Source organism: Lemur catta, chromosome 3, assembly GCF_020740605.2.
Source record: "Lemur catta isolate mLemCat1 chromosome 3, mLemCat1.pri, whole genome shotgun sequence".
Lineage (NCBI taxonomy): Eukaryota > Metazoa > Chordata > Mammalia > Primates > Lemuridae > Lemur > Lemur catta.
The window spans coordinates 94,627,995-94,647,509 of NC_059130.1; the positions used below are offsets into that span (position 1 = coordinate 94,627,995).

At 57.1% G+C, this 19,515-nt stretch overlaps 2 protein-coding genes across 5 annotated transcripts; one reads left to right on the forward strand and one right to left on the reverse strand.

Moving 5' to 3' along the window:
- The first annotated feature begins 825 nt into the window (after positions 1-825).
- Positions 826-8,846, forward strand: C3H1orf210 (chromosome 3 C1orf210 homolog). 3 transcript variants are annotated; one of them, XM_045545667.1, is made up of 4 exons: positions 826-948; positions 6,870-6,959; positions 7,726-7,842; positions 7,984-8,846. In XM_045545667.1, the coding sequence occupies exons 3-4, from the start codon at positions 7,824-7,826 to the stop codon at positions 8,304-8,306; spliced, it is 342 nt and encodes a 113-aa protein (XP_045401623.1). In that variant the 5' UTR covers positions 826-948; positions 6,870-6,959; positions 7,726-7,823; the 3' UTR covers positions 8,307-8,846. The 3 variants fall into 3 exon arrangements, with proteins under 3 accessions (XP_045401623.1, XP_045401622.1, XP_045401621.1); XM_045545666.1 differs by lacking the exon at positions 826-948 and adding an exon at positions 5,302-5,519; XM_045545665.1 differs by lacking the exon at positions 826-948 and adding an exon at positions 5,542-5,702.
- A 5,552-nt stretch (positions 8,847-14,398) lies between these two features.
- On the reverse strand, positions 14,399-18,198 carry TMEM125 (transmembrane protein 125). 2 transcript variants are annotated; one of them, XM_045545668.1, is made up of 3 exons: positions 18,047-18,198; positions 16,542-16,686; positions 14,399-16,306 (listed from the first exon to the last, which is right to left on the reverse strand). In XM_045545668.1, the coding sequence occupies exon 3, from the start codon at positions 16,160-16,162 to the stop codon at positions 15,503-15,505; it is 660 nt and encodes a 219-aa protein (XP_045401624.1). In that variant the 5' UTR covers positions 16,163-16,306; positions 16,542-16,686; positions 18,047-18,198; the 3' UTR covers positions 14,399-15,502. The 2 variants fall into 2 exon arrangements, with proteins under 2 accessions (XP_045401624.1, XP_045401625.1); XM_045545669.1 differs by lacking the exon at positions 18,047-18,198 and adding an exon at positions 16,984-17,143.
- Positions 18,199-19,515: the final 1,317 nt, after the last annotated feature.

Sequence of the window (19,515 nt, forward strand, 5' to 3'; positions counted from 1 at the left end):
AAGGGCCTCTTGCCTTTAAGATATACCAGGTCCTTGCTTCACCCCAGGTCACTCTGAAATCCTAGAACCAACAGCACACCCAATAGCACTAGACACAAGTGACTCATTGTCCTTCTGCCTCAAACAATAGCAGCCTACTTAGCATACAAAACACATTTATGAGGGACAGCTGCCACCACAGGCCACAGCCACACTCTCCTCCAGCTTCCTGGTTGTTCAGTCTTATTTTAATTGTTGGTTTGAGAATAAGAGGTAGTGACAACACAAGTCCATTAGGCTCACTCCTTATTTACTTCCTTGTTTACACTGGAGTTAGGAAAGCGTTGAAGGCAGCATCCCAACTGCACCCTTTTCTTAACCCTTCTTCCCGAAGGCATGTTGGCACTTTGCCAGCTCCACCCCTTCCCCACCCTGAGGAAGGGACACTGGTTCCAACTGGGGAGTGGAGGACTGAGTGTGTGCTATTGCGACAACATGCTGGCGTGGGCGTCCTGCCCCCAGGGGGACAGACCTCTCCTTCCAGGCTTAAGTGGCGTCTGCCACCAGTGAATTTCTACGTGGGAACCATTCCAACAACCCAGGGGGTCAGGTGGGCACCGGGGTTCCTACTTCTCCCTTTCTAACAGGGCTTCCATGAGAAAGCAAGAATGTGGCAGAGATGACTCTTCGAATTGCTGGGGCCACCTCTGGCCACTTGCATGGACATGACATCCTCAGGAGAGGGTGTGGTTCGTAGTCCCTGCCAAGCCTGCCAAGCTTTGTTCCTCCTGGACCTGGCTGCCCCAAGATAACTAACCACGGGGGCCCATAGACTGCTACGTCCTTACACTGTGCATGTGTGATGTCTAATTATCTTGGGATATCTGATGTGGCAGGTTGGAGCTGGTGGCTGGGAAAGAAATTGTCTCATGAAGCTGGATGTTGGATCGGACGTGGCAACTCTATGAGGTAATTATACCGGCCTTTCAGGGTGGTGCGGTTGGTATGTAAGAGACTGGATCAGCTCTCCCTGGGAGCTTCGTGGGATGCCCTGGGCCTGGATAGTCTTGTTGCCCTTGGGGAAGTGAGGAAACCCTAGAAGCTGCAATCAGGAAACGTTTCCCTAGTTTCAGGCCTCCTGGGAAGCTCCACTGAGGATATATCCTTTGACCTTATTCTGTGAACTGTGACTTCTTAGGGGTAACTGGGTCAGAGGGCTCGTTTTTGCCAAGCTACAAGCCCAGTCCTTCGTGGGACCTCACGGATGCTTCAAATGCTGGGGCATGTCTGGGGGGTCAGGGATGGCAGACCAGGAGTGGGGAAAGGCAGCCTCCTGGGGAGGTGGAGACTGACCGAAGGAGGAAGAGTGCAGTGTCCCCCTAAGGACACTTCTAAGTCCCAAGGAGGTGCTGACTCCTCTCTGGAAGGCTGGAAGTAGCCGGAAGCATGGGAGACGGGCGGCCTCCTCTAGAGGCTTGTAGAGAGAAAGTGCTCTCTACCTATCCACAAGGGTTGTTTACTTACAATAGAGCAGAGTGAAAAGGGTTAACACCAGCTCTAACCTGGAGTGAGCAAGTGACCCCCTGGAACTAACCATTCGTCCACCCAAGTTTTCTTGAACATCTATCAGGGCAGGCCTGTGAGCACATTCGAGACTGGCGACTGGTGTGCTGACGTGTCTTCCTGCGCTCCTCAGCTTCTCAGAGGGGCTCGGCAGCTACCCCAAGGCGGAGGCCCGGCTGGAAGTCCTTTCTGCTGCAGGCAGGGCTGTGGGTGGGGACGGGGCGCCCCGGCTTTTGGCCTGTTCAGCATCCACTCCTGGTCTGGTAGCAGCGCCCTGAGCTTCCTTTGGGAAATGCAATCCCATTTTGAAAGGAAGGTGATTGCTATCTGTCACTCGGAATGATTGTGAGGACTCGAACACCTTGATTGTCAACGGTACTCCTAGGAGCAGAGGGATGTAGCTGGGATGTAACTAAAAAGGTGCTGGACATGGGGTCAGAAGCCTGGGTTGAATCCTAGCTCTGTCGCTCATTAACAGAGCTCTTAGGATGCCATCCTTGGCCCTCTGCTTCAGAAGGCTGAGTTCATCACACGCTTCAGATAAGAGAAAACCGCCTTTCGTCTGTAGCCCCGCCTCCGGGTAACCCCATGGTTCAAATGCTGGGACTTTATCGAGAACTGTGTCCCTCAGGGAACTTCCATTTCCATATGGCCACATCTGCCCAACACGTCCTGTTTTCTCCCTTCACCCTGTCTAGGCCACCAGCAGTCCATCCTGAAACCCACGGATCCTAGCACCTTTCGGGTTCCCCCTGCCCTCTGTGCCCTGGGGCGGGGTTCCACGGTTGCTCATGGCAACCACAACCCTTGCCCGCAGCTGGCCCCCTGGCCCCACTCTCGCTCTTGCTTGATCCTTGCTCCCTGGCAAATCCCCAGCCCGGCACTTGGAGTGAGTGGCTGGGAGAGGAAAAGACTCAGGCTCCCCCGCTGACCGTGCCCACCCCCTCAGGGGGGCCTGGTGCTGACTGGCAGACCCTCGCTCTCGCTGGGGCTCACACCTCCTCTCCTCTCCTCCGCTGGGCTGCCCCTTCCCACGCTTCATTCTTGGCGGAGGACAGACGCTGCTGCTTATTTCTTCGGAAAACAGAAGCCAGCGGGAGAACACACTTCCTCGGAAGGGCACCGAAGACCTAACGCATGAGCTGCGTGGGCCACCTGCCCCTGCGACTCAAGGGTCTCTCCTGCTCCTGCCCAGGCCAGGCCTCCCTGCGCACGTGACCCTCCCCGCCCCATTCCGCGAGGCCTTCACACTTGTGTGGTTCCTCCTCTCTTCAGGCCGCATCACCCTGTCTCTCCTGGCTTGTTCTGATCAGCACACGCATGGTCTCACAGCTCCTCGCCTGGGCCCACCCCCTCCCCAGTGTCTGCCCCATTTCTCTGCTCCTTTTGTAGCAAAACTCCTTGGAGCAGCGGCCTCTACTTCCTCTGCTCCCATACACCTGCGCCGCTCCAATTGGGTGTTTGTCCCCAACACGCTGTCTTGTCTCTCGAAGCTGCTCTTGTCCAGGTCACCAGTGACCTCCACTTGGCTAGTTTCCAAGGTAAATTCTAGTCCATATCTTCGTTGACTGCAGCATTTGGCCAACAGCAAACCAGGCGCTTGCACTTGGAAAGCCGTCCTCTCTGGCCAGGACAGTCTCAGTGTTTGCCTCCGGCCACCCTGCCCCTCCTCACTCTCCTTTCCCGCTTTTCCTCACCACCCGACCTCTACTTCTGCATATTCCAGGGCTCTGCTTCTCTCTCCACACTCCTCCCTGGGGATCCCCCCCAGATGCCTGGCTTTAAAGTCATCCACATTCTTTTGGTTCCCAAATGCACGTTCCCCATCTCCCACTGCATCCAGGCTGGCCTCCGCACTGCCTGCTCCACGTGACGCTTGGATGTCTCCCAGGTGTCTGACTCAGCTCCCGGGTCCCCTCCTAGACTCTTCCCACTTCACTAAATGACAGCTCTCATCTTCCAGTGGCTCAGGCCACCACTTGGAATTATTCCTGATTCCCTTCCTTATCGCAAATCCCACATCTAATCAGCAAATTGTGTCAGCCTCCCCTTCACAACTTATCCGGAATCTGCACACTCCTCCCGCCTCCTGACTTCTCTGATGCCCTGTGTCCTCTCCCCTGGATGGTTGGTGACACCTCCTAACCGGCCTCCCAGCTTCCACCCTGGCCTCTGCGAGTCCATGCTGCACACCGAAGACACAGCGATCCCTTTAAAATGTGAAGATCAGTCCTTTGCCCACACGACCCATGGCTTCCCTTCTCAGGCAAAGACTCTCCTCCCCAACCCTGAGGCCCCTGACTCACCTCCCCTTTCTGCACTCCATCCAGGTAGGTGTTTGTCCCGGCCGTTCCCTTCGCCTGGAACACTCTTCCCTGGATACTGGCACAATCGCTGTCTTACCCTTACCCAGATCTCAGCTCAAACGTGCCCTCTTCAGTGAGCTCCCTCTTTTTCTCTCTGCAGTAGCAGTCTCTTCTCATGCTCCCATGAAAGTCGTGAAGCTATTTTACTTTCTTCATAGCTCTCACCGTTATCCGAAATAATCGTATTTAGTTCTTTACTTGTGTATTATCCATCTTCTTCCCCACCAGAAGGAAAGCTTTATGGTGGTACAAAGTCTGTCCCCGGTAGTTAGCACAGAGCCTACCACATGGTTGCCTGGTTGCCACAGAAGGTTGTAAAGGTTGTTCACTGTACCAGACAGAGCTCCTGGCTGAGGAGCCGGTGGAGCTGATATAGCCGCCTGCTATTTTGCAATGTGTGCTCTGTGGGCTGGCTGTGGCTCTGTGGTGGGCATTCAAAAAATATTCATTGACTAAATGACTGAATGATGGATGTGCAGAGCCTTTGCCTATTGTCTTCTGGAGGGGGCAGAGCCTGCAAAGCCTGGGAGGCCAGGGGATAGAGGAGAAAACAGTTTGACGTGGCTGGAGCAGAGGGGGAAGGTGTTGCCCAGGCAAGGTGGGAGAGGTGGAAAGGGTCATGGGTGATGAGCATTCAGACTCTGTCCTAAGATATTCCAGGCCATGCACGAACCCACCTCCACCTTCTAGCTGGTTCTACCACGCCCCACCTGCAATCCCTCTGTGCAGCCCTGACTCCAGCCATGCCCTGCGGGGCCCTGTGAATTCCAGTACCTCTAGGACTCAGCAGGTGCCGTCCTTCCTTCCAGGTGTTTACTGAGAGCCTGCCCTGGGTCAGGCACTGTGCTGGGTGCTGGTAGCCCAGAGGCTATCAAAGCCTGGCCTCACCCTGAGAGAGCTCCCAGGCTAAGGAGGTGGGGGTGGTGGAGGCGGCGGGAGGCGGGGAGGCGGCGCATGTGGGAAGAAATGATCACAAGATCCCGAGAGAAGTGCTGTGGTAGAGGGTGCTCTGGGCTCAGAAGAGGTGGGGCTTGTAGGTAGAAGGCTGCAGGGAAGGTGACTCCCGAACTGGGTGTTGAAGGACAAGGAGGCACCAGGCCCAGGGACTGTTGAGCAAGCAACAGGGAGTCAGGGAGCACCGCGGGAGAGGTTCAGACTCTGGTTAGTGGGGTCGCAGGATCCTTGAGGTCCAGACGAACACACACACACACACACACGTTTGCAGGCAATTTTGGAGTGCCCTTAGTCCCTCTGGCTTTGCCTGGGAAGAATGCCCTTCCTTCCCTCTGGTTCCAGCCCACCGCCTTCACAGGCCTGCAAAGCTCCCTTCAACTCTGGACTTTGTACCTGTCACAGGAAATTCACTTGTTTATTGGGGCCACTAGCCTGAGCAGCTGTGTGCTGCGGGGTCTGCCCCTTCTAGGGCCCACTGAACCCCTCTCTGGATCCCAGCTGTGCCACCCCCAGCATGGGGGTGGGGGTGAGGACTGAACCCGTAAAGTTCTTGGCAAAAGCTTGGGAAGATGCAGAATGAGTCCTCCCGGTTGCAAGCGCTGCCTGCTGCCCCGCCTCCGCCCCACCTGCAGCTTGCCCCACCCGCTGCCTCCCCAGGTGAGTCAAGTGGCAGCTCTGGCCCGCCCACCAGTCCAGGTTCTGCCGGCCCCAGCCGGAAGCTTCCTCCACGGACTGGGTACAGTTCCTGAAGGTGGGAGCAGAGGGGGAAGACACTGGGGGGCTGCAAGGGGGTACCCAGGCTCTGCAAGACCCCCGGGGACTCCTGGCAGCAGGAAAGAGGTACACATCGGAACAGGGGTGTGTGTCTGTGCAGAGCAGGGCTGTGTGCTTGTTTGTGGAGGAAAGTGTGACCTGAGGGGGTGGGGTGACGTGTGTGTGCGTGTGTGTGTGTGTGTGTGTGTGTGTGTGTGTGTGTGTGTAGGGGGACGGGCAGCTCAGTGTGGGCTGTGAGTTCAGAGGCCTTTTGGGGAGTGTGTATGTGCCCTTGGAAGGTTACGGTATGTGTGTGTTTGTGTGTGTCTGTGTCTCCTTGGGAAGAATTCACAGGGATAGGGCGGCGAGGAAAGGAATAGGGGTAAAGTCTTAGAAACGTCATATTGAATTCAATTCATTCCAATTTAACAAATTGTCATTTTTGGAGGACCTAGTGCCTAGGGTGAGGCCCACAGTAGGCTAATGAATGAATGAGCAGTTTACTGCTCCTTCCTAGTGCACCCCCCACCCCCTTCATCTCACACGCATGGCTCTGAGTGCCCAGCTCTGTGTGGCACCAGGGCACAGATTCACCAGCCAGTCCTGGCCCTCAGGGAGCTGCCCGCCTGGCAATGGCCAGTTCTGACTGGTGGCTGACTGGGCAGGACAGTGTAGGGTCACCTGGGGGGGGGGCCCTGGGACAACCTCACGGGCAAGTATGGTCTGATTTGGCCATGATGGACAGGGGTCCAAAATGCTGAGGAGCGGAATGGCCGGGAAGCCAGAGGGTGGGTGAGTCTGGAGGGGTGTGCCAGTGCTGGGGTGTGGGGGAGGGAGCAGTGGAGAAGAGGGGGAGGGGTTTGGCTTGAGGGCCACGTGCTGGCTGGCAAGGCTTGAAGGACACACTGAGGAGTCTGCAGGCGGCACTGAGGGTATGGGGAGCTCTTGAAGGAGTTTTAAGCAGGCAAGTGATGGGGTCAGATTTGGGCTTTCGACCCATCACTCTGGGGAACAGAGTAGAGGTGGGGGAGACCGGTGGGAGATTCTGGCTAGAGTCGAGGTCCAAGGTAAAGGTGGCTTGGACTCAGCAGTGGCAGTAGGTGGGGAGGAAGGGGAGAGTTGTTCCAGTGATATTTAGAGGAAGAACCTACAAGGCTTGATGCCAGGTTGGATGTAAGGAGCGAGGGTGTCTTTAAGGTATCTGTGTCAACGAATATGACAGATACTCCCCTCAACTAGGTTCTTCTCTCCTAGGCACCTCTCTAGCCTGGCTACCCTGCCCCCAGCAACTCCCTGGAGTCAGGTGCTCCTGCAGATACTCTCCAGCCCTAGCTGCTCCTCCAGGTATGTCCCTAATGCTGCTGCTCTTCTAGAGACTCCCCAGATTCAGGTGTGCCTCCCCAGACACGCCTTGGATTCAGGTGCCCCTCCTCCAGCTGTTCCCAAGCCTGGATGATCTTCCTCTTGCTCCTCCCCTGCTCCAGGTGTTCTTCCTCTAGGTGTCCTGGCCCTGGGGATTCCCATCCAGGTACTTTCCTGGCTCAGGTGATGCTCGTTTGGATGCTCCCTGGGCTCGAGCCTCCCTCTGGGGGCAGAGCGTGGCATCCTGTGGGTAGAGGTGGATGGACAGGGGTTTGAGGTGCAGTGGCAGTGGCTCCCACTAGCAACAGAAGGGCCCCTGCCCTGGGTGGGACGTGCATCATCCTCCCCATATTGTGGTCTCCCTGTCCTCAGCTTGCCAAGCATTGCAGCAGACTGGACTCTGGTGCAGTCTGGGGGCTTTGGCTGAGTCAGCCCTCATCTGCAAAGTGGGGGTAATGCTTATACCCACACTACAGGGTTTTATGAACCTGGTGCCTGAATCATAAGGAGCGCTCAGTGAGTTCTAGAATTTATTCATTTTTCTAGTATCTTCTAGAGCTGGACTCTGCAACCGTCTCTTACAAATGGCCAGTTGCTGAGGGCTCAGCTTGTTTCTCTTCTGTGGACGCCTGGTGTGGCCAGCTGTTCCGTCCCCAGCATTTGTGCAGCACTAACATGGCTTTGAGTGTGACCTGGAGTGCACACCCTGTGGCCATCCCTGACACCTACACGTACGTGTATTTTCCAGGACTGGTGCCCCGGGGCCGCCTGGCATCTGGGGGGTCTCCTTGGAGCCCAGCTCTTTCTGGCGGAGGCTGAGGTTCACCAGCGTCGTCAGGCTCCTCCATGAATGAGACAAACCAAAGTGAGTGACTGCGGGGTGGTGACTAGGGGAGGGTCCCCTTAGATGCTGGGCTTGGTGGGAGGGACTCTGCCTGCACCCCTCTTGGTGGCCCCAGAGAGCCCCATCTGAGGCTCACACATAATGCTGTCCCTTTCTCTGCAGCCATTATGGGGCCCTCAGAGCTCCCCACGGCATCAGCCGTAGCCCCTGGACCAGGCACTGGGTCCCGGGCATGGCCGGTGCTGGTCGGGGTTGTGCTGGGGGCTGTGGTCCTTTCTCTCCTCATCGCACTTGCTGCCAAATTTCACGTCTGTCGCCGGTACTATGCCAGCTATCGGCACCGCCCACTGCCTGAGACAGGGAGGGGGAACCGCCCAGAGTTGGGTGAAGATGAGGATGATGATGGCTTCATTGAGGACAATTATATTCAGCCTGGAGCTGGCGAGCTGGGGACAGAGGGTAGCAGGGAACACTTCTCCCTCTGAGCCTCAATCTTTGGACACCGCCCCTTCCCTCCATGCCTGACAGCTTAAGGACAGTGGCTACTACGTGGGAGCCTGGAGCCTCAGAGCCAGAGGCAGAGAGCTGAAAGGTTGACCAGGGGTAGAGCAATCTTCCCTTCCCTGACACTAGCCACCAAAGTGACAATGACTTCTCCCTTGCTCAATAACCCTCAATGGCTCCCTGCTGTTCTCAGGGCAAAGCCTAACAAAGGCTTGAGTATGGAAAAAGTCCCTCTGCGATCCGCCCTCTTGATTTCCTTCCTTGCCTCTCCCTATGTGACTAAATGTTTGTCATTCCCCACCCGCCACCCCGTGCAGTTTCCCCATGCACCTCTGCTCACATTGTGGCCCTGCCTAAACCCTCTATGACGGTGATGAAAACCCCAGTCAGTGGGCCCCGCGTGGCCTGCCTACCTGCCAGCATTTCAAATGTGCCCAGATGATAACATTTGAGTAGGTGAAAACCAGTGCCAAGCTCCTTAATGAAATTTTTTCCTATCAATAAAGTGAGTATTCTGGTTATATTATGTTTTTCACAGGGATTAATAAACCTATTTTCATTTTGAATAAAAAGTCATAGCTCATTTTTATTTTTCCTGAACTGAAAATTATCACTCATAGCTGGAAGACACTGCTCAGACGTCCCCTCCTCCAGGGCACCTTCCATGAGCCCATTCCTCTAATAACACCCTATGAGTCCCGGCCACATTTTATTTTAATCTTTATTACAGTGTGCACTTACCCCTTGCTGCACCTGTCCCCACAGCCAGACTGAGCTCTCTGGGCTCCCCGGCTGAGTCTTGTTCTCTGTCCTCAGGTTCTTGCACAAGGCAGATGCCGAATAAATAGTATGAATCACTGTGGGCTGAGAGTGAATGATGAAAGGTGAGGAAGTGGAGTCCGCTGTGGAAGACTTTACAAGAGTCTTGATGAAGAGGGGGAGCACGGGGTCATAGCTGCTGGTGGGGAAACTGAGCAAGGGAGGTAGGGGTAAGGTGGGAGGCGCTTGAGTTAAGCTGCTTTCTATCTGTAAGCAACAGAAGGAGTTTGGGGGGAAATCCTGGCTGTTGCATAGAATCAAAGGGACAGATGACTTGGGAGGGCAGGAAGCCAGGTGGTCCCAGCAGCCAGAGGTCAGGCCTTGTCACTTAGGGGCATAGGACTCCCAAACTCTCAATTCCAAGTTTCCAGTTCTCAGGAAGAGAATCTCTTTGGCCCAGTATGGGCCAAGTATCCACCACTGGTCCAATCAGCCAAGGGGGGTTAGGGGCGCAGCACATCCGTGGCTTGGGGAGCCCACTCATTTGTTGCAGATCATTCCCAGACAAGGGACAGTCTTCATGAGCCAGGTGGCCACCCCTGCGTGTGTTCTCCCGCATGTGGTATCAACCTTTGAGGAAGGAGCCAGCAGAGAAGGCGAGTGTGCGATGGTTAACGGGGCGAGGTGCTTGAGGAAGAGGCAGGGGGTTAAGGGGTGCCCACGGAGTGAGGAAGCCCAGGGGTGGACCAGATTGGTGAGGGCCTTGGATGCCAGGACGCAGAGCTCACACTTCAACCTGAGTTGAGGCTCGTCTGTGGCAAGGGAGTATCGTAATCATAATAGGGAAGTCCTGGCTGCTGTGCAGAGAGGATTGGAGGGGAGAGACAGGAGGGAGGTGATAAGACCTGATTAAGGTGTGGCATGAGAGCGGAGACTCCAGGGACGGGAGGGAGGCAGAGTTGACTTTGGATATGGGGAGTAGTAAGGCATCAACAAAGCCACCCCGGCTTCTGATGGGGTGGCTGGGTGCACTGAGGAAGAGCGGGCTGGGGGAATGGGGCTTCAGTGTTGGATGCAGGATTTCCATGGGGACAGCTGGGTTCCCAGGGGAGAAGTCCAGCCTGGTGACATGGGTTTGGGAATACTCAGCATTCGGGTCACTGGGGGCAGGAGTGGATGAAATCTCTAGGGCTGGGCAGAGCAGGAGGAGGTGTTGGGGACCTAGTAGGGGACACCCAGGGAGTATCAGCAGAGGAGACTGGGAGGAAGCAGCCAGAGAGGAGGGGAGCCCAGCTCACGTAGCCCCAGGAGGGCAATCGTTCCTGAGTCCAGAGATGGGAGGAGCAGAGGCTGCCCCGGCAGCAGAGCTAAGGGGCTGAGGGCATGTACGGCCTCCAAGGGAAGAGCTGCTGCCCCCACCCACAGGTCCCTCAATGCCCCTGCACAGAGAGGCTGCCCCGCATGCAGTTCTGTGCCGAGAGCAGCTCGGCTGTCCCTGCTTTCACGTACTCTTTGGGACCTGACTCAAGGCCTCTGAGGGATACAGGAGACAGTAAGGACTGGATCCCAGACCAGCAATTGCTCCTCCCAAGCCCATACCCCACCAGGGTCTGCAAGTTGGGGCTTCATCTCAGAACCTACAGTGAGTGACCAGCCTGGCTGAGCGGGGCCCTGGAGTCACAAGAACCCTGGACCCTGTCTTTCAAGACCACCTGTGACTGGAGGATTCTTTCCCACTGTGTTCTGTATGCCTGGCCCCAGATGCACAGACAGCGTGGCCTGGGTCCACAGGCTCAAAGGGCTGGGGGTGCTGGAGCTGCTTGGGGGCCTGGGACTCGGCCAGGCCCTCTCTGGTCTGGCCTCCCCAGCGTCAGGCCCAGCCTGGCCCTATGCCTTGTCCCCTACTCCCCAGCAGCTGCTATTGCCTACTCTGCCCTGGGAACCCCAACCCAGACCTGACCATGGGGGTCAATCCAGATACCTGCTGCCGTGGCCTGCTGCCTCCAAGGACAAGGCTGTGTCCCTTATCCTGGGTGAAGGGTACAGACAGGAAGTTTAAGAAATTCCAGCAGCATCCTGGTGGAGTGGGGAAGTGAGTTGAGAGCACAGGTTACTTGGATTCAAATCCCAGCTCTGCCATGTACATGCTGTGTGGCCTTGGGCAAGTTACTTAGCCCCTCAGTGCTCTAACCTCTCAGTAAAATGGGGATCCTAACATCCCTTACCTCCTATGGGTGTTAGCAGGAGTAAATGAGTTTCTCTGCAAAATGGAATAGAGCAAGTGCTCTGCAAGTGTTATGTCCCTACAGGCACCCCCAGGGCATTGGCTCCCCACGAGGGGTAACCAGTGTTAATCCTGAGGGAGGACTTGCCAAGCCTCCTCCTTCCTCATTCACTTCCTGGCTGGGGATTTGAACATCTCTGTTTCTCAGGACTCAGGTGGTAAGAGCTGGTCAGGAGAGCAAAGGATTTGAATTAGAATCTCTGATGCTGTAGAATATAATAGCAACACAAAAGACAACACTATTATTAGTGTTCTAAGGCACTGATGTTGTTCTAGCACTTTCTTCTAACAGTCCTGCTGGGCAGGCAACCCCATTTTATAGGTCGAGATGCGGCTCAAGCAAGTTAACTGCACCCAGCAATAATGCCATGATCTCACCGCGAAGAAATGATCAGACAGACCCAGAGAGGAAGCTCTTGCTTGTTGGACTGGCTCCCATCTTGCTTGGGCTGACTCCTCCCTCCTCCAGCCTCCTCACCCCCCAGCAAATGGGGCTGAGAAGTTTCGGGGTACAAGCTCCAGTCTGGGGGAGCAGGCCATGAGGGCAGAGCCTGCAGGACTCATCGGCGTCTGGGCCTGGCTCTCAGCATCTGTGGCCCCTCCCTGGGGCGACTGGCAAGGCTGTGCCCAGGGAAGTCTCACAGGTCCCCTGGAGAAGAATCAAGAAGGCAGCCCCTGTCCTTGTGCAGGAGTCGGGGCATGAGGGGACATGTGTAGGTCCCCCGGGGCCTGGAGGAAGCTCCTCAAGGGAGACTTGAGTGTCCCAGAAAACCCAGGTCTCCTGTGGGATGTGACTGGATGTGATGTGAGGACCACCTGGACTGGCCCAGATTTGGCAGTTTCTAGAATGTATTCTTCCAGTATCAGACATGCAGGTGACGTGGCTGAGAACCTGGAGTTTGACTGTTAAGCCCAGGAGGGACATGTGCCAACTTTCTCTACACCTCACCTGCCACCTCATGGGAGCCTCCAGGTCCAGCCCACTCTCCCCTGTCTCCCATCAGCTCCCTCTCTCGCCTTTTCTCTTCGTTCAATACCAGTTTAGATTTCAGGGTCTGGCCCCTTCTTCGTGCTATTCCTTCTTTCTGGGATACGCTTCCCACCCTCACTAGCTTGGCAGCTTCCCATGCCCTGGTGGCCAGCCAAGATGGGCTGTTTGGCTATTTCTGGGGTTGTTTGGCCATTTCTTCTTATTTTTCTAGGGCCAGTCCCGAGCTCCACACAGCAGCCACCAAGTCCCAAATCCTATTTGGCCACGGGACTCTACTTCCCTGGTTAAAATCTTTCCATGTTTTTCAGTTCCTGAGGACAAAGTCCAAATTCCTCTGCTGGGTGAGTGATGAGTTGAAGTTTAGCCGGATAGTAAGGAGGGTGAAGACAGCAGGGGCAGCTTTAGAGAGAGCGAGCAGAGAGGCTCATGGGCCGCTGGTTGCCACGTAGACCGAGGAGGGCTTTAGAGACATGGTTTGAGCTAGTGGAAGGCAGAGGTTGGGGAAGTCTGCTTTCGAAACTGAGGCGGTGGAAGCGTTTCTGCCTGGCCTATGCCTCCACCCAGCTCATACTGTCACCTGTCTCCTGTTAGAGTTGGTGTACAGCTGCTGACTTTGCTACCCTGCGGGCTAGGCCCTCTCGGGGCACAAGCCCTCATCTCAAGCTCATCCCGGGAGAGGCTGGCGCCGGCCTTGCCCACGGCGGCTGCTCCATCAGGGGTTTATGCTAACGCTCCCCCTCCCCACTTTCTAGAGCTCTGTGCCTCTGTTTTCCTTTAGTTTCTTAAAAGAAATATTGTGGGAACTGTGAAACAGTCTGACCTTGTCTCGGGTGAAAGGAAAAGGAATTTCTCCCTATACTATAGAAGGGCGTTGGTCATAGTGAGAGATCCCTTTGGGAACCTAGGAAGGAGGAGAACTTCTGGGGTAGAGAGCACAGGGCCTGGGGGGCCAAAAGATTCTGGGACAACAGGGGTAGTGGCCTAACCCCTCCACCCCAAGTTATAGGGGGTCTCTCCCTGCCCCTCGCACACACTTGCCTGCTGGCCAAGCCGGAGTTCTTCCCCCACCCAACAAGGCACCGGCTGTGTGTCGGGCTCGTGCCAGGAACTAGGGGTGCACAGACAAGTGGGCGCAGACTCCGTGGGAGGAGCTCACCGCCTGCTCGGGGAGACGGGAACGCAGAGAAAGAGGAGAAGAACAAGAAGGCAACAGGAACAGAACTTCCAAGGAAGTGAGAGAACGTGGCAAGTTCGTGGCTCGTGGAGTGCTTTGCAGGGAGAGTGAGACCAAACTGTGTCAGGGAGCCCGTGAGAGGTGGGGAGCCACTGGGAGGTTTTAACGTAGATTTTCATTTTAGTTTTTAGTATGATCACTCTGGCTCAGGTGTGTGTGCGTGCGGGGCTGGGAGAAGGGGCTTTGAGAGAAGAGAGCAAACATAGGGAGAATAGTAAGGAGGATGGTGTGCGATTCAAGCAAAGGCAGAGGGTCCCTTCAAGGTAGTGGGTATGAAAACATGGATTCAATGTCTGCGAGGGGAGCCAGAGGAGTTGGTGATTTGCTATTGGACTTGGGTGTAGAGAAGGTGAAGCTGCTGTGGCTGTCTTGGGCCGTCTTGGGCCGCCAGAGCTTTCTCACCTGGATGGCTGCTGAGTGCTAGCACCTCCAGACGGGACAGAGGAGCTAGGTAGCTCCAGATGAGGGAAGCAGGATTTTGCATACGCTGAGCAGAGTCACCCATGGAACACCCAGGGAGAGGCGTGTCCTTGGCGTTCTGTCCTTCTCTCCTGGTCTCCTCCCACTGCTCCCTCCCTCAGTTTTCGACACCTTTGCCCTCACCGTCAGCCCAGCATTTTCTCCAGGAGACATCCCTGACCTTGCCTGCTGAAAGCAATTTTTTCTCGTCAAAGTCTCTGTAGCTCTAGTGTAACGTCTCTTTGGAGACAGGTCTCCTTTCCCTGCCTCTCTGGGTATCTTCCACGGGGCTCCATGCAACCTGCACCTCGCAAAGCAGGAAGTGAAGACAAAGTAACCTTGAGCACCGCGTCCAGTGGAGCTTTATTGTTGCACCCAGGAAATGTAACTGCACACCACAGAAGGGAGCTCCCTTCCATGGCTGACTCCAAGCAGGATGTGACTCTCACTGGCCCAGGAGCCCAGAAGTGGGCCAGCAGGTGTGGCGACTGCACAGACACAGGACGCTCTGGTTCCAGGGGTGGGGTGGGAGCTGCAGGAATCAGCTGAAGGGACGCAGTGTGAGGGAGGAGCAGTCTTCAGAGAGACCAGCTCCGGACTGCCCCGTACCAAAGACCTCGTCCTGAACCCTCGAGGGAGCAGACACGAGGGACTCAGGTCCCCGCACCCTCTCCCTGGGACAGCAAACCCACCACCTTCCCAAAGCTCAGCATCCACTCAACCCCCTCCCCTCCTGGCCTGGCCTGGCTGAGGGGACGTTTGTGGCACTGTTGATAAGGCTGAGACAGGAGCGGAGAGCTCATTTTGGACAGGGGGGACGTGGGGGAGGGAGAGGGGGTCCCTGGGGTGAGATGGTGAGGTGACTACAAGACAGCAGCAGCCACCATTTTATTGCACATCTGCCATGAGCCCAGTCCTTTCATACACATGACGTTTCATCCCCATGACCACGACCGCAAGCAACTGCGGCTAGAGAGGCTAAGTCACCTGCCCCAGTCCCCTAGCTGCTGAGTGCTCCGGGGGGAGGCCACGCTAGGTCTGTCCTGTTCCAGAGCCCTGTTCCTCCCACTCTGCCACCAGTTACTCTCGGTCCCTAGTGCCGTCTCTGGGGTGGGTGATAGTCACCCCTGTGGAAATCCCTGGTGGGTGCTGCAGGACGGGGTTTGAGGGGTGCTGGAAATGGGGGTCAAGAATGGTCAGCGACCCCAGACACAGGCCGTTCCATGGACACAAATACTCCACTCCAAGGAGGCACACACTAACCTTCCTGGGGTGTGGGTGTGTGGGAGCACACGGGCTCTTGGTCACACATCACACAATCCCTCTGAGGGCTGCCACAGCCCTGGGCACACGCTAGCCACACGCGTATGCACCTATGCACCACACACGCACACACCCCGGCACGATTCTGGGGTCACTGAGGCAGGTGGGGGGAAGGGCTCTGGCTCTGTCAGATGAGGTTGGCGATGCTGGATGTGGTCTCATGACGCTGGCCAGCCGACAACTGTCCTGAGATGCTGAAGATGCTGCCACTGCCCCCGTGGCCCCCGTGGGTGGAGGGGGCGGCTGTGCAGAGGGAGGCGCAGTGTCCACTCACGCCCACCTGATACAGCAGCAAGCCCAGCAGCAAGAAGGAGCCCAGGGCAGCCAGAGCGATGCCCACCGACAGCATGGCGGCCAGGGGCCGAGCAGGGGCAGGGGCGGCGGCCAGCCCCGCCAGGGTCAGGCCGGTGACCAGCAGCACGAGGCCGCTGAGCAGCACCACGAGGGCATCAGCCCCTCCGCCACTGCGCAGCAGGGCCACATGGTGGGCCTGGCGTATGCAGTTCATGTCCTGCACGGCCGAGCTCATCAGCTGCTTGACCAGAACCAGCAGGGCCAGCAGGCAGAGCACGGTGCCAGTCGCCAGGCGCCACTCGCCTGAGCGGCTGCTAGTGGACGACAGCAGGACCACGCCACCTGCCCCACAGCCCGCCACAAGGCACACGGCCACGGCAAAGCAGAGCGCCGAGCGTCGCGGCTGCTGGGACCACCACAGCTCCACCTGCTCCGCCAGCACATCCGGGGGCAGCCCCTGGGCCCCCCGGGTTTGGGTCCCCTGTTCAGACATGGCGTGCTCAGGCAGCGGTCAGGGCAGAGGGCAGAGTCAGGGGTCAGAGGGTGCAGTTCATGGCCTGGTGCCCCCACGACCTGCTTGGCAGCTACAGGCCCAGAGTCCTGTTCCTCTTGCAGTGCAGGCTGTGGTCCCCATGGCCTGCAGGGGAAGGATCACAGTCTTACCTCCCCAGCACACCTGAGCTTCATGGTTGCACCTGGGAGCCTTGGGGATGACCCCTGAGAATCCTCCCCATGTCCCCTGGAATCCCCCCAGGAAAGCCCCTTCCCCAGCTCTGTCCCTTGGGAAAGCCTCTCCTGTGACCCCAGGAGAGTTCCCACCCCCCTACAATCCCCCCACACCCTTTGGGGAATCCCCTTGCCCGGCCTCTGACCTCTCTGGCTCTGGCTCTCCCGGTCGCCTGGCCCATCCCGGCTGGCCGAGGGAGCTGGTGCCACGGTGGACGATGGGACGAACAGCCAGAGATAAAGCCTCATTCAGGATCCTACTCACATGGCCTCAGCTGTCACTGCTGGTTCCTGGGGGGAGCCGTGGGGAGGGACGGGGGCTTATGACTTAACCCTTCTGGAACCAGAAGCCTGGCCCTGCGTCTGCTCTCTTGGGCCGTGTCCTCCTTCTCTGTGGTTTAGGATCGGATTCTGGCACCCCCTCCCCTGACCTCCCGACCAGTCTTACAGCCTGACTTGGGCACTATAAACTGCTGGTGCCCAAATCCCTCTCCCTCCAACCCGATCTCCCTCCCAGGTCAATTGCTACCCTGATGTCCCACAGTCACCCCTGATGCAACAGGTCCCAACCCAAGCTCATCATCATACCCCAAACCTGCTCTGCCTCCTGCGTTCCTCACTTCAGGCACACAAGTCACCACCACCCTCTCAGCCACCACCAGACTCCTCCTCCCTCCCGACAGCTAATCCACCTCGGCCAGGCCCTTCCCATCCCGGAAGTCCACCTCCGGCGTTTCTCCGTCCAGTTCCCAACTCTCCCCCCACCGCTCCTGCCTCCTCACCCCCTGCACCCCTGCTCGCCCCTCTCTTCTCCACCCCTACACCCCCATACCACCCTCCTCCATGCCTTCCCTACAGTGGGGAAGGAGAAAGGAGGGCTCTGGACTTGAACCCCACCCCCATCCTTTCCACAGGTGGGAACCTGGTGAGGGATGTGACAGCAGCTGCTCATTTAACCTGTCCCAGAGGACAGCAGGGTGAGAGTGAAGCAGCCGTGGTCCCCGTGCTCCAGGAGCCCCAGGCTGTGGCAGGAGACTGAAGCAAGCAGGCCTGGTTCCTGCCATCAGTGCTGGGCGTGGGGCCCGCAAGAGGGGCTTGCGGGAGGGTCTGGGAAGCCCAGTGAGCTCATCTCTGAGGGCTTCAGTCTCCCTATCTCAAAAGTGAGGACAAGAACATTTATCTTGGGGGGGGGTTTGAGTCGTTTGACATCTTCATTTCAGAATTCCAATGCGGCCTAGAGCCTGCATAGACCCTCAAAGCATGCTTTCTGAATAAACGAACACGATGTCACCCCTCCGATTCCAGTAGGACATAGGTCTTAGGTCCTGGATCATTTCAGGAATATGACTACGTGGCCATGCACAGGTTACACCCTGGCGAGGTATTTGTCCTCCAGGGGACCCTCTGCAGGGGGGCTGCCCTCCCCCACAGGGTGGGCGGAGCTGGTGCTGACACCCCGCCCCTGGGAAGTGGGGGAGGGGCTGTGGGCGGGGCTGTGGAGTCAGGCCCAGCATTCCCGTGGGCTGTGGTCTGAAAGTGCTTGCACAGGTGTGCTGAGACCCAGGGCTAGGCTAGGGCTGGGTTGGGGGTTCTCAGGGGAAGAGCCAGTGGAAGGTGGGGGAGAGGGAGATGGGGGCTGTGGGGAACTCACGAGAGGCCTGGGTGGGCTGGATCTGATCCGAGCAGGCAGGACAGGGCAGGTGGGGCGCTCCAGCTCCGTTTCCGGGGAGACGCTTCACCTGCCTAAGCTGCGCTCAGGTGAGCCTGCGGGGAGAGGGATTAACAGGTGTTGTTTCCAGGCTGGGCCTGAGCCGATTGGCTGACGTGGCACTGCTCCTTCTACTGGGCAGAGGCATTCTTGGGAAGGGAGGGGCCTCTGCCTGCTGCTGTTAGGGCTCGGAACACAATTCACAGACCTGGGCAGCAGGAGGAATGCTGTGCACCTGTCCCAGAGCCTGGGCCCCACCCACCCCCAGCTCCAACCCCAGTTTAGCTTTAGCCCCAGGCTCAGAACCTAACCTCAACTCCAGCTGCAGTTACCAACCCTAACTAGCACCCCCAGCTCCTGTCCCTGCCCCAGCTCCTGCTGCCCGTCTGAGCCCCATGCCCCAGCCCCATTTCCAAATCCAGTTCTAGTTCCAGCTCCAAATACAACCCCAAATCTGGCTTGAAATCTTAGCTCCAACTTCTAAGTCTAACCCAAACTCTGGACTTAGGTTCTAGACCCCAACCCCACCCTCAGCCCCAAACTTGACTCCTGTTCCTGAATCCAGCCCCCCAAACCCAATGCCAACACCAGTTGACCCCCAAACTCAGCCCCAGTACCTCCATCCCTTGGCCCCAGGTTGGAGCCCCCCAAAGCCCCTTGTTCATCCTCCTTCAAAGCCTCAAATGCTTGGCCCAGGCAGGCCTCCCCACATGGCCAGACCCTGCTAGGGGAGGCAGGATTTGAGTGAACAGGGAGGAGGGGTAAAGGCCTTTCAGTTGGGAAGCAAGAGCTCCCAGAAGGCACTTCAGAATAAATGCCACCCTCCTTCACAAGGCACACAAAGCCCCTGCCATCCACCCCAGGCCAGGCATTTGCCACTGGCCCCCTGCCCTCCAATCAGTGGGTGGCGTTCAATTCTGCAGGCTTTGCACGCCACTCTGCCCTTCCAGTTTTTTAACCCAGAGTTCCCCTGCCTGGGGTATTTACCACTCCCCAGCCACACATTCTTCAACTGGGTCGACACCTCCTCCAGGAAGTCCCCCATGACCAGCAGGCTGGTTTAGGAGCCTCTTTGGTATACCCACGGCAGCTGTGCTTCCCCCACAACTGCTCATACTGCAGTGCACTTAATTGCCCTTTATTTACTTACCTGTCATCCGCTACTAGACATGTGGTCCCCAGTGAGTGCAGGAATAGGGCCTGTTTTGCTAACCATTGTGACCTCAGGTGCCAGCACGTGGGGAGTAACCAATGAATCTGTTGAATGACTGAAGAATGAAAGTGGGAAGCGACAGGTGTGGGGTTTTGAGCAGGGAGCATGTGAGATGAAGCTGGAAGACAAGTTTGGCTCAGGCTGCACAGGACCCGGAAGGCCAGGGTGAGGCATTTGGACTGTGTAAGGTGCCCATGAG

Excerpts from the sequence above, each read along its gene's own strand:
- TMEM125 (XM_045545668.1), bottom strand. The coding sequence starts at position 16,162 with ATGTCTGAACAGGGGACCCAAACCCGGGGGGCCCAGGGGCTGCCCCCG.